At 37.5% G+C, this 12,061-nt stretch overlaps 1 protein-coding gene across 1 annotated transcript in view; it reads right to left on the reverse strand.

The window, feature by feature from the left end:
- Positions 1–1,771: 1,771 nt before the first annotated feature.
- The window catches only part of CUL5 (cullin 5), a 35,176-nt gene continuing 24,886 nt past the window's right edge, over positions 1,772–12,061 (reverse strand). Inside the window, 9 exon segments of the mRNA XM_068423087.1 lie at positions 1,772–5,418; positions 6,647–6,770; positions 8,085–8,203; positions 8,900–9,061; positions 9,180–9,358; positions 10,112–10,232; positions 10,897–11,028; positions 11,575–11,610; positions 11,613–11,709. Coding sequence (XP_068279188.1) covers positions 5,224–5,418; positions 6,647–6,770; positions 8,085–8,203; positions 8,900–9,061; positions 9,180–9,358; positions 10,112–10,232; positions 10,897–11,028; positions 11,575–11,610; positions 11,613–11,709 — 1,165 coding nt within the window. The 3' untranslated portion in view covers positions 1,772–5,223.

The raw sequence follows: 12,061 nt of genomic DNA on the forward strand, positions 1-12,061 counted from the left end.
TTGTGGGGTTGGTTTTTTATTTTCCCCTTCCCTCTTTAGCCATTTTCCTCAGGATAATTCCTTTTTCCTCAGGATAATTCCTATTTAAGAGAATTCAAGGAGAGAGAGTTCATTAGGGACTGTAGCAGGGTAGCACCCCCTGCAAGCACCGCTTGGGCAGCGGAAGAGCCAGGGTGCTTTCTCTAGACTTCCCCAGCATGCACCTTCACTGTTTAGTGATGTTAGAGGGCCTATCCTTGCCTTTATTATCTATTTATGGACTTGTTAGCCATGAGTTGCTCTAACCCTCTTTGAACCTGTTGCTGCCTGTGTTCTGCAGCCCCAGCTTTGCCTGACACATTTCCTCTTTTAGAGTTTTAAACCAATCTTCTACTGGTTTTATTAAGTAGCCCTAGTGCTGATGTTACAGGATTCTCTGAAAATAGTTCTGCCTTGCTCTCCACCTTTCTGCTTTTGTAAAGCTCAGTCACATCCATGTTTGATGGCTCCTCTCCCAGCTGAAGCCATAGCTTCCCCAGCTCCGTGGCCATTTGGTTTCCTTCATACCATTTGGTGTGGAACCTAGTCAAAAGCTGCTGGCAACCCACCTGTCCCCTGGCACCGAAGCTGGTGGTTGTGATAGGTGACCAACCGTGCTCTCTTACAGGTGTTTCAGATCGCAGGCAGGGCTTGGAGCACAGGATCCCACTGAAGTCACATAGTGTAGCTCCATCACTAGAATAAATGACGATGAAATGCAGGCACCACGTCTACACCTAGAGAGAGATGTTTACACATAAAGCAAAGAAAGAAATAAAGCCAAGTTCTTAGTTTAGCAGATGAAGCAGGTTTAGACCCTTTCCTATTTAGGTCAATGATTCTACCTAAACTGTGACCAGTTTAAACTGGTAGGAGTTGAATCAGCTGAGCAACTCCTGTGGTAACAGGCTTATTTCTAGAGAACAACTCCACCTGGAAAACCACTGTTATGAAAGACTACACTTTGCCCTAACAGAGAAAAAAAGTTCAGAAATAATGGCAGCATGTTACCAAGTTCTGTCTGCAAGAACTGCCAGTTTGAAAATTGCCAGGTGCGCTGAACAGTCACTCAAAAATGGTTCTTCATTCTATATACATACTTCTAATCTTTGCCTCTACCTGAAAGCACAAACTGATGTTAGCTGGTGCACTTAAAGAAAAAAAGGAGTTGAAATGTAAAAAGAGATTCACATTAAAAGGCAAAGACAATCAGAGAAGAAAAGCCATTACAGTAAAAGCACTCCTTTGGGCAGTCAGCTGGTCCCACATCACTGTTCGTTTACTGCAGGATCAGGTACCTGAAGGTGCCAACAATCCGGTGACAATGCCAGTAATTTTCAGTGACACTCATAATTTATAAGTAATTTCAGAGACAAATCAACCAAAACATCCAGCAACCCAAGTCCATCCCAGTAGGTCACACAGAGACATAACCCTTTTTAAGAACGTCAGGGACCCCAGCCACTTCTGGCACAGCAGGCTTTGATAACTTCAAATTGAAAGACCACAGCTAAACTTTAAGTAGAACCTGGAAGACTAAAGAGCTCTACATATAACATTAAGTACTTGAAAAATCATAACAAGAAAGGAACTGGAAGTCTTTACCTCTTTTTTTTTTTTAGTACTCTGATCATAACAGACTTCAGGACTTGGAATCAGGCAAATTCCATACAGTGGTAATTTTCAGGAGCAGCACCTGAATTCAGCTTAGAAATTCTGTAGGACAAGACACCAAAATACCTTGCTAAATGAGTAGTCTTTTATATTACATTTTTATTTTGCAAGAAAATAAATTATACAACTTAAAAAATAAAATTCAAAAATTAAGCAGTACATCAAAATAGTTCAGCTGGACTGCCATACAGAAACTACCACCATTCAAAATTGTACAGCATTATTATCTTGGTAGTGGCACACATTCAAAATTGTAAATACCATACGTAGGTAGATATTACAACTCAGGAACTCAAGTTTGCTCAACACTCCAGACTACATATAGTGTGTATGACAGGAAAGCTTTCATGTATTGTTTATTTCACAAATACGACCTCAAAGAATTACAAAGATAGCATCCCAGTCATTTGGCTGAAAATAGAAAACAGTTTGAGTTTCATATAGCAAATCTTTCTGTAAAACTATCAAATCTTTTTGCCAATTGTATTTTTAAAATTTGCACTTTATAGGACAATGGCATCCCAATGCAAATAAATGCAACATGTGAACATTAAGAACATTTCTATTAAGTTTAAAAAGGTGAAAACAAGAAAGTCACGTCTTTTGGAAATGTAATTGCATTAGTCAGAACAAATGAAAGACATGAGTAAAAATAGAAGCTAGGGACACCAACTGTGGAAAGAGGAAAATGGAAGACTTCAGAAGTGAAACTGAGATCCTCATCAAGTTCTTGGGGTAGAGAAAGATTTAACAGTATTTCTTAATTAAACCCATTAAAAGTTTTTTTCCTCCCGTCCTGCACCAGGTTTCATTCCATAGCTATTCACCGTGGCAGTGTGTGTGGCAACATGTTTTTCAGATGCAGCACCTCTTTAAGCTAGGTCTTTGGACATATATATTCATAGCTAAAAACTGCCGCCTTAAAAGTGCGTTGTTGCCATACTGCAAGTGAAGAAATAGTTCATATTCCTTTAGATCTGAACTCCACCCTCCCCAAAAGAACAGTTTACCCCAGGTATCTCCCTGTGCCCCATGCGATACTAGTTTTAAGTGCATATTGGTGAAAGTGACCTGATGAAGGATGCTAAATGTGATTCTGCGTCTTTAACAAATTTGCTGGTGTGAGTCTCATTTAATAAAAAACCCAAAGTCCATTTCCGGAATATATCTGAAGAAAAACGGCCCCGTCATAGGCACATTACCAATTATATTTCTGCACCCCAAGTGTTGAGAAATATATAGATAACATTTAGGTTGTATTATTTTGTATTTATTAGTTGAGGGAACGTTTAGCTCCTGGCTTTTAGCAACCTGTTGCTTTCTGCATACACTCCAGCTTCCTAAGCAGTTGCATCAGAGATGCAATCTCTTCTCTCCTAAATCCAAATCAATGGCTTCAAAATCAGCATTACCCCCTTTGCAGCTCTTTCTGCGTGACCATTTCACACCTGTTCTTCTCTAAGGGCCAGAATTGTTGATGTTGAAGAGTCTGCTCAGACTCAGATTATCCCAAGTGAGCTTTTATTACTTTTAAGTTACAAAGACTGAAAGTCTTGCAGAACAAAGCTTTTTATTAGAATTTTGTTTTCTAACGTTCAAATAGTTTTACTGGTTAACTACACAGAGCACCACTTGCTTTTGATTCTAAATCGCAACACCACAGGGCTGACATAAAAGATGCAATATTTTTAAACAGCATCTGCTTTTGAGTATCAATAAAAGCATGTAACATTTGTGGGATTTCAATCAATGGTAATTGGCCAGGTCTCAATTTCTCTCCATGTCTTGTTCATGAAACCCTCACTACCGAAAATTTCTTACCGAAATAGATGTCCGAGTACACACTGTTCTCAGGCAGTCACATTGGCATTTACATTAGTAACAGAGCGTGCAGCCTGCTGATGGGTGCAAACAGCCATTCTTGTAGAGTTTGCTTTTCAATCACTCTTGCTTGATACTTTACTGCAACGATGTAAAAGCAAAACTTCTCCTCTTACTTACTGGAAGGTTTTCCTTTTTGACTAAAGTTAATTGTATCCTCTTCCCCCTTTCAGTCATCAAAGATGATTAGACCTTTAGATGTTGTACTTGAACTGGTTAATTAAAAAAAAATAATTCGCACACTGGCGATTTACAGAGGGATATTCATACAGAACTGAGTTAAGTGCAACTTACCTTTTGTCCCAAGACAGGCACTCTGCTCCAGTGATTCATGTTATCAGCCCAGAACATGCTGAGACATTTCAGAATAGCAGAGAGGCAGGCAGTGCCAAACGACTACTTAAGATGATTGAAAATAGAAGAGGTAACTTTAAAAAGTTAAAATTCCTGATGTGTATTTGGCACTCTCTCTGCATGCACTAAACAAGGTATTTTTCCTTTGCTTTTTACCATTTTCATTAGAATTGTATTTCCTACCCTGCCAGTTTCAAAATAAAAAGCAGAGGGTTTTTTTTTTCATACAAAGATGTTGACTTCTAAGCAACAAACCAGTCCAATTGGATTAACCTCGCATGTATATATAAACTAACCAATGAGGAATTAGTACAGGGATCTTCAAGTGTTATTTCCTTTCTGGGGGAGTTGTGCACCAATTACTCTTTAATGCATTCAGATATATGTAGTCATACTTAAATATTTGGAATACAAATATTAAATGTACAAGGAAATACACTTAATATTTCTGTTCAGTATAACAGACCCACCCATGAAAACTGCTTTTAGAGTGAGTATCATTCAAGAAAGCTTTACCTTCTCAAAAAGGATTGTAGCAAGTAATCCATCCAAATAAGGTAACAAATAACGTATATCCACTTGTTTACAGCAAACAATTTAAAAACAATGATCTCTTGCTTCAGGAAAAATATCACCCATGACTTGGAATTACTTTTATGTCATTTATGTGTCAATTATTAAAATCCAGTTACTAGATTGAAGCACTGCTCTAGCCAATAGCTTTTAACTGTAACAAATATGTATCAGTTGTGATGAATGTGTTTGTGTCTCTCAAATATTATTACATAAAAAGGATCAAAGGTGGACAGTACATTACTCTCTTGATCCAAAACACAAAAGTGAAAGTGCTACTTCTAGTCCTAATTGCATTTAAAAAAAAAACAACAAAAAACTCAAAACAAAAAAAAAAACCAAACCCAAAACAAAACTAATAGCAGTTCCTCAGTGCATGAATATTTGAATATTTCTTCCTTGTGCAAGTACTGGTCATTTAAAACCCCAAACCTGTGTTCTTCCTGGTGGGTGTAAATCAAATCTACTTTAAAAAGTTCACAATGGGCTCTTCATGAATGCAAGTTTCCCACAAAACAGCATGCTGTTAAAAGTGTGCAACATGAAGGGAATGCCATCATGCTAGCTGAATGAGATTGGCAAAATACAGTCCTCTGTAAGGTAAGGCAGGGATTTTAATACGTAACGAAAGTCAAAACTAGTCCTTCTGCAGCACAAACTGTTGCAGCTGTCTGTCCAAGCACCCTTCCATTTACGTTCTCAGCATTCTGCAGAGTCCTCAAATTATGCCATATATATGAAGGTGTTGATATCCGACTCATCTCTTCTGATATATTTGTGCTCTATAAGCCATTCAATTTGCTCTTTTATCATTTTCTTTTGTGGCAAGAACATGTTTTTCAATATTTCTACCAGTTCAGTCTGAAGCTGGGCATTAGTAATTTTCTTCCGCATTTTCATGATTTGGATGATAGCCTCCTGGTGGGGGACGAGAGGAAAAAAAAATTATTTGAAATGCCTGGGCGAAGCGACAAAGTGAACACAGCATTAACAGGGGGCTCCTGGTAAGGCAACACAGCAAGGAAATCTTTATTTTTCCTTAAAAATCAGATACATGCTGCATTTCTTAGCTTAAGTAGATACTGAACTGCTTTTACAAAGTTGATAAAGGAAAAGAATGAAACACTGGCAAGATACAAGAGAGATATAAGACAAGTCCAGTCAAAGGAGAATCTGCAGTTAAATCTTATACCTAGAGTGTGAATTACTCACTAAAACCTAATTAAATCTTATACCTAGAGTGTGAATTACTCACTAAAACCTAATGTTCATTCACTCTCTGAGCAGAAGGCGCCATTTCCAGGGTGATTTGTGATATACCTTGTGAATACCTCACAAAATGCAAGCTTAATGTCAAACTGGAACTCACAAGGAGTTCTCATTTCATAAATACAACCACGCATTAATCCTTCTGCTGGAAGTGTGGCCAAGATGTTAAGTCAGGTGGTGCAACTGCGTGGCCTGGAATCTAATCTGACTGATAGAAGAGACCTGCAATTTGAAGGTAAGATGGAATTTTTGAGACTCCATTGTAGGTAATGATCTCTGATGCCTGAAAAAGTTAATTCTTCTTTTAAGAACTGTCAGCTCAAAAGATATGACATGAGTACCTGACTGAAAGACAACCAACCACAAAGCAGGAAGCTGCAGCTTGTACATTTCAGATGTACTTACAAACTTTCCCTCTAAAGAGAAGGCCTCTCAAAGGTCATACTGCTATTAGTAAAGCGTGATGCCATCTCCGAGATTACTCTACTCTCTTCATACAGAGCAGTCAAAAGAGATTTCAAGATCAACAATACTGTTTGTTCATGTTGGTGGCTCAAGTCAGTCAACTTTACTATCTGCTGCTGCTACCCACCACTACACAGTTATGCCTTCACTGATGGCTTAATATCTGCTTTGTCATCTTTAAAAAGGATGAACAGGTACATCAGAACAGGAGGCTGATAATTACAAGTGCACCAACACACATGCAAAATCTGGTATTCACAAAGGATCTACGCCGAAGAGCAAAACTAAGTTCCAATAGGATTCCAAAGCATTCATTTCATTCATCACCAACGTCCAAATGCGGGCAGCATGCAGGAGTGATCATACAACAAAGAAATAGGGTAATTTTATGTTCCTCTGGCAGTTTACTTGCCTGGGTTCGTAATATTCTTAGCTGGACAATTCCTTCATTTTCCTCTTCCCGCATTCTCTCTGTAGTAAGTTGCAACCGACCAATCAAATTTATCTTGCCCCTTTTCTGAACTTTAGCGTTTTTTCTGAAAAAGTTGTATTGTATCAAAATAAGCAAAAAATACATTTCCCGTTAAGGAATTCCCGTTAAACTTAAATTACAGCAGCAAGGAGTACTGCCACATATCAGATATTTACAGGCTATCAGCATTGCAGCAGTGAGATAGCTGGCTGACAAATCAAAACTCAATGCCAATGTCTCTGCACAATAAAATCCAAATATACTAGCATGACAAAAAATCCATCAGCTGAAACTGACAGTGTCCAAATTTGAGAAGTTACCAGTACTATTTTAAAGAACAAAATTTCAGAGACATATATTTCAGTTTAATTATATAAAACTAGGGTTCTTCAGAGAAAGTTTTTATAACAAAGTTCAGAACATTGGACTAGTTAATTTTCCATCAAAAGAACTGTCTGTCTAGCAGAAAAAAAGGACGAATAAAAGCTACTGTAACAAAGAAAGCTGATGTCATTCTTCAGTGGTCACCCACAAACCTTCTGTACAGCCTGTTTCTTCTGTCACGCCCTCTCATCACTTCCCAAAGCTCATGATCCTGATGACAGGAACAAACATCATGCCCCTGGGCAAGAAACTAAGCCCCAGGAAAGCAGATCCATCACCTCTCTCTCTCCCTCCACAGATCCAGATGTCCAGCTGCTACTGAGAATGAGGCCCAGAATCTGAGGTAACTAGCAAGAAGCCAGTTCTAATCATAGTCATTGATAACAAAGAGAGACAAAAGCCAAAGTAAAACATGCTGAATGTATGTACACCATTTAGACATTCTCTCTTCATGCTATCTTATGCTCTGTACGATTTCAAAGCACCAGTAAAAGAGCACTGCAATTCTCACTGAAATGAAGACTGGTAAAAGCCACATCAAAAATCCTGGCTTTTGACAGCATACCATATTATTAAGCAGTTTAACTTCCTTCTTTAACTTATCACTGTGCTTTTGCAACTCTGCATGTGTGTAATAATCAATAGAGCACTAGTGCTCTGCTTACATGCTGTTCTTCCTATGTGAAATTTCATGGGCTCATTAGTAACAGAAAGATAGCAAAGCCTCCAATTTTGCATCTCATCCCTAGGTGTTTAAGAAATTTAATTTCACAGAAGTCACAATCACAGAAACATTTGTCTGAAGGGGCTGCTGGAGGTCTAGTCCAACCAGCTACTTGAAGCATGACTGTCGCCAAAACAAAGCGAGGATAGGGCAGCAAAGCACGTGCCTAGCTGAATCTTGAAAACTTTCAAGGATGAAGGTTAACTTAATGTGAATTCCTTTAATTATAAAATAGTACATTGTTATTTTACTTTTCAAACATCATCTTACATTAAACTGAACTCCTGGTTCACGGAGAAGAGGGTTCCTTCTGTAAAGTCTTTGGGTGAATTGACTTGAGGTTCATACAATAAAACCTGACGTTTCAGCTTTGGAAATGCTACAAGAGACTACAGAGAAAAGGGGAGGGGAAAGAATGAAAATAAAACACCAGACTTTCTAAATGGCAACAATTACTTTTTAAGAACATAGTTCACTGCTGTGCAGACTGTACTGAGGGAACCATGTAGCCTTGTTGGGAGCTGCTAGAAGGCAACACAAAGATACTAGTCAAATCAGAGAGGGGACACAGTTTACCAAATCTCCTTCTGAAATGGGTTAGCGTAAGAAAAATCATACAAAGAAGTAAAATGCACAAACCCACGGCTACAGAAGTGGTGTTATGTCTGATTTACGTGATTTCTCTCTTTATTCTTGAGCTTAATAATTAAAAGTCTGACAGAGCAAACACTGAAGTTATTTTTAAGCAACATATATTTATCAGGTGCCACTTATTTCCTAGAATTAAACCAGTCCTGCTCTACAAACCACAATCATATCTGTGTGCTTTAGGCAGCATATGGTCAAAAAGATCTTGCTGTTTCCAAAATCTTGTTAGATAATACTGGGTAGAGAGAATGTGTTAATGTAAAGGCTGTGTGTGCTTAACAGTAGTGCAAGGAGCCAGCATTACAACTGATTGATTAGCAAGAAAGGCGTTCGTATTTCAGTTTCAAAGTGTTATCTGACAGTGCTTTAAAAATACTAATCCAGTATTCAGAGTACAAAAATCAAGAAGAAATCTGGTTCAAGAGAAAGGGAAATACCCATAAAGTCCTCCTAAGTTCTGCATCAGGGAGTTCAGTTGCCAGTTTAAGATTTTCAAAGCTGATCTTCTCTCTGGGTCTTTGGTTCCATGCAAACAGCACAGCTAGCTGAAATGTTGTTACCTCCAAGTCATACTGGCCAACCTCGTTCTTAAATGTTATCTGTGAATAGAATGACAATTTTACTTGTAAGCCTTTCTGGATCACAAACTCTTTGACTATTATAAATACACAGAAAGTACAGTCATTGATATTGATACACTGAAAACTACACACTTACAATTCCATTGGACATGAGGTGGTGCCAGTGCAATTTTCTACCACTGTGATTCTTTTTATAAAATTCTTCAACTTCTGGGATGAGATCTTCTAATTCCGTGGGCAGCGACACAAACACTTTTTCAGAACTTCGGGACCAGGCGCCAGCATTTAAAATTTTAATATTCACAGAGTCAGCTGTAAGACAATATTGGATTATATGAATCTCCAGGTATAACACATAGATAAATAAAATGTTTTCCTTTTCCTACTCTAAATACAATTATGGAGGACGGAATTTTCAGAAAGTAGCAAGATGTCTACCTACTTAAAAATTAAGGTACTCTATTTATGCACCACTGCTTTCTGCCAGCAACACAGACTGAAATCTCTGGTTCTTTGGCTTGCCTCTGCAGAGTTCCATAAGCCCTGATGCAGCTTTATAGCTGATGCTTGTAAGCACTACTCAAGGGTTTTCAGCAGCAGCAGGTCCAAAACTGGATGTTCTTCAGCCTCTCTCATCAGTGAAATTTAATATCAGAAATGTGATTTGAGCTCTTCATAGCGTGCATCCAGCTCTCCTGCTGGCAGGTAAAGGAGGAGCACAGCATGAAGCACTCATGAAGAATGATGATGGCATAAAAGAAGGGGGTAGTTCGGGCATTCACCTCGTTGATACTGATTCAAGCTCCTGCTTGGGAATTTAACTACAAGAGTAGGGAGTCTGTATCTACAAGATTGCTCATAATGAAAGCCCACAATAACTTGCAGAAGGATATAGCTCCAGCGTCAACTGTAAGAGAAAGATTCTACAGACACTTCTAATCTAGGGATAACAATGCCCTGAAGACTATGTTCAATCTCCAGCTGATATAATTTTTAACTCAAGATTCAACAGAATTATTTTTCACTAAGAGAAAGAAAAAAATGGAAACTAATTTGAAAACAGTACCTGGTAAGCAAGTTTATTATTTTTGTGCATTTCTTTGAAGGCCTGGTTCAAGTCTTCAGACACTTTGATATCCTGGAACATTCTAGCCAGCTTGTTTACATAGTCTGCTGGCATTCCTACTTCCTGTATAAACAAAACAGAACACTAAACTATGACAGAGACAACTATGAACAAAAAGCTTTATTTTAAAAATAATAAACTCAAAAAATTGAATAGCATTAAAGTACACAGGTATGACCACTTTAGAGTAACAGTTAATCTGCAATGCAATATAAAGGTTTTTTTTTGCATGGATCATAAGTAGTTACCCCTTGAAGGCATATGACAATTCTTTTAAACGAATCCAAGGTGCTGAAGAACATAAGCATGCATTAAGGAATCAGTGAATTCTGAGATTTGAAGGAACGTTTAAGGGCATGCAAATAATATTCTAACCTACACAAAATTTTCACAATTAAACATCTCAAATTATTTACATACTAAAAAACAAGTACACTGCATTTTTCTCATTTGCATATGGAATATATGAAGCCTTCAGATAATCATATGTGAAATATTTTTAAAAACTATCACTGCCACTATTAGGATCAACATTTCTCTTAGAAAAGAGCTAAACTGTTTTACTTCCACAAAATATTGCAATAAAACAGAAGTATAGAACGTCCTGAGTGGCCTGCAATTTAAGATAGAACTCACTTATGCAAGAACAGTATCTAAGTTCAAGAGTGGGAATTAATACCACAAGCAAGAGGCACAACCAAACAAAGATAGATGTCAGGCTACTTACTCTGAGCCATTCCACCATATTCTCCTCAATTTCACTATCAGCTGATATATCTAATATCAGGCGTCTTGTTAAGTGAGCTTTGTGATATCTCATGAAACATCCTTTATTCTGTACATATTTAAGTACCAAAAGCTGTCAAAAAAGTAGATTTTAATATATTTATTTGCATTGTCAATAATACAAGTCGTTGAATGCTGATCTAATGCCACTGTAGACTATGAAGTAGAAAAAGGCTACCTGACATTGTCTTAAGAGCAACTGTGTTAATACTATCACAGGTATCAGCTATGAATCTTTCATAATATCACACCTCCAATTTCTTCATTTGTCAACCATCAAGGACCCTCTCTTAAATCAGAAAAGACATTGACACCAGTATGTAAAAATCCCCTGTATTATTTTCTAGACTAACATCAGTTACTGTAATACATCACAGTCTGGTATAGGCATTAATTTAGTGATATAGGCACTAATTTTGTGAACTGACACAGAGACATGGAACACTGCATGGTTTACAAGATTTAAACACACACACACTTGATGACATAATAAACTTTTTCTCTATTATACACCTTACATAACCGTTTTTGAAGATCAAGGCCTCGGCCCACATAAAGAAATAAAAACCAAGCAAATTCATTCTTCAGAATAATTTGACAAGTAGAAAGCAAAACATACCACTTCTTTAAGCTTTGCTTCAATTTCTTCAGAGGTTTAGTTTTTTTGCTTAGTGGTGTTTTTCTTAGCAACATGTCACAGTAATTAGCAAGAAGCTCAGGGCATTTGGATTCAGGCTGTGTTTTCAATCCAACACTAAATAAAAGAAGAACAACATATCTTCAAAACGTATAGAATCCTGCCATCTGGAGTAGTTCACACTGTTAACAAGACAGATCACTCTTTCCTGATTCCTCTTGGCAAGGATCCTGGTGGTGAATTCATATCCTTGTTAAACTAATGAAAAATTTTCTTCTTGAAAGAATACTACTAACATTTTCAAACAGCTTCTACAGCTTGATCATTCAAATTGCTTTTGATTTTAGAAGCCTAACAATGAAGGATTACATTCAACTATAGTTTGAAACAACTAAATATTGCAAGGCAGTTAAGTATTCCAGTAAAGAATTAACAAATGCTGCAGTGAAATGTATCACTTGTCAGTATG

Source organism: Nyctibius grandis, chromosome 2, assembly GCF_013368605.1.
Source record: "Nyctibius grandis isolate bNycGra1 chromosome 2, bNycGra1.pri, whole genome shotgun sequence".
In the NCBI taxonomy this organism is placed as follows: domain Eukaryota; kingdom Metazoa; phylum Chordata; class Aves; order Nyctibiiformes; family Nyctibiidae; genus Nyctibius; species Nyctibius grandis.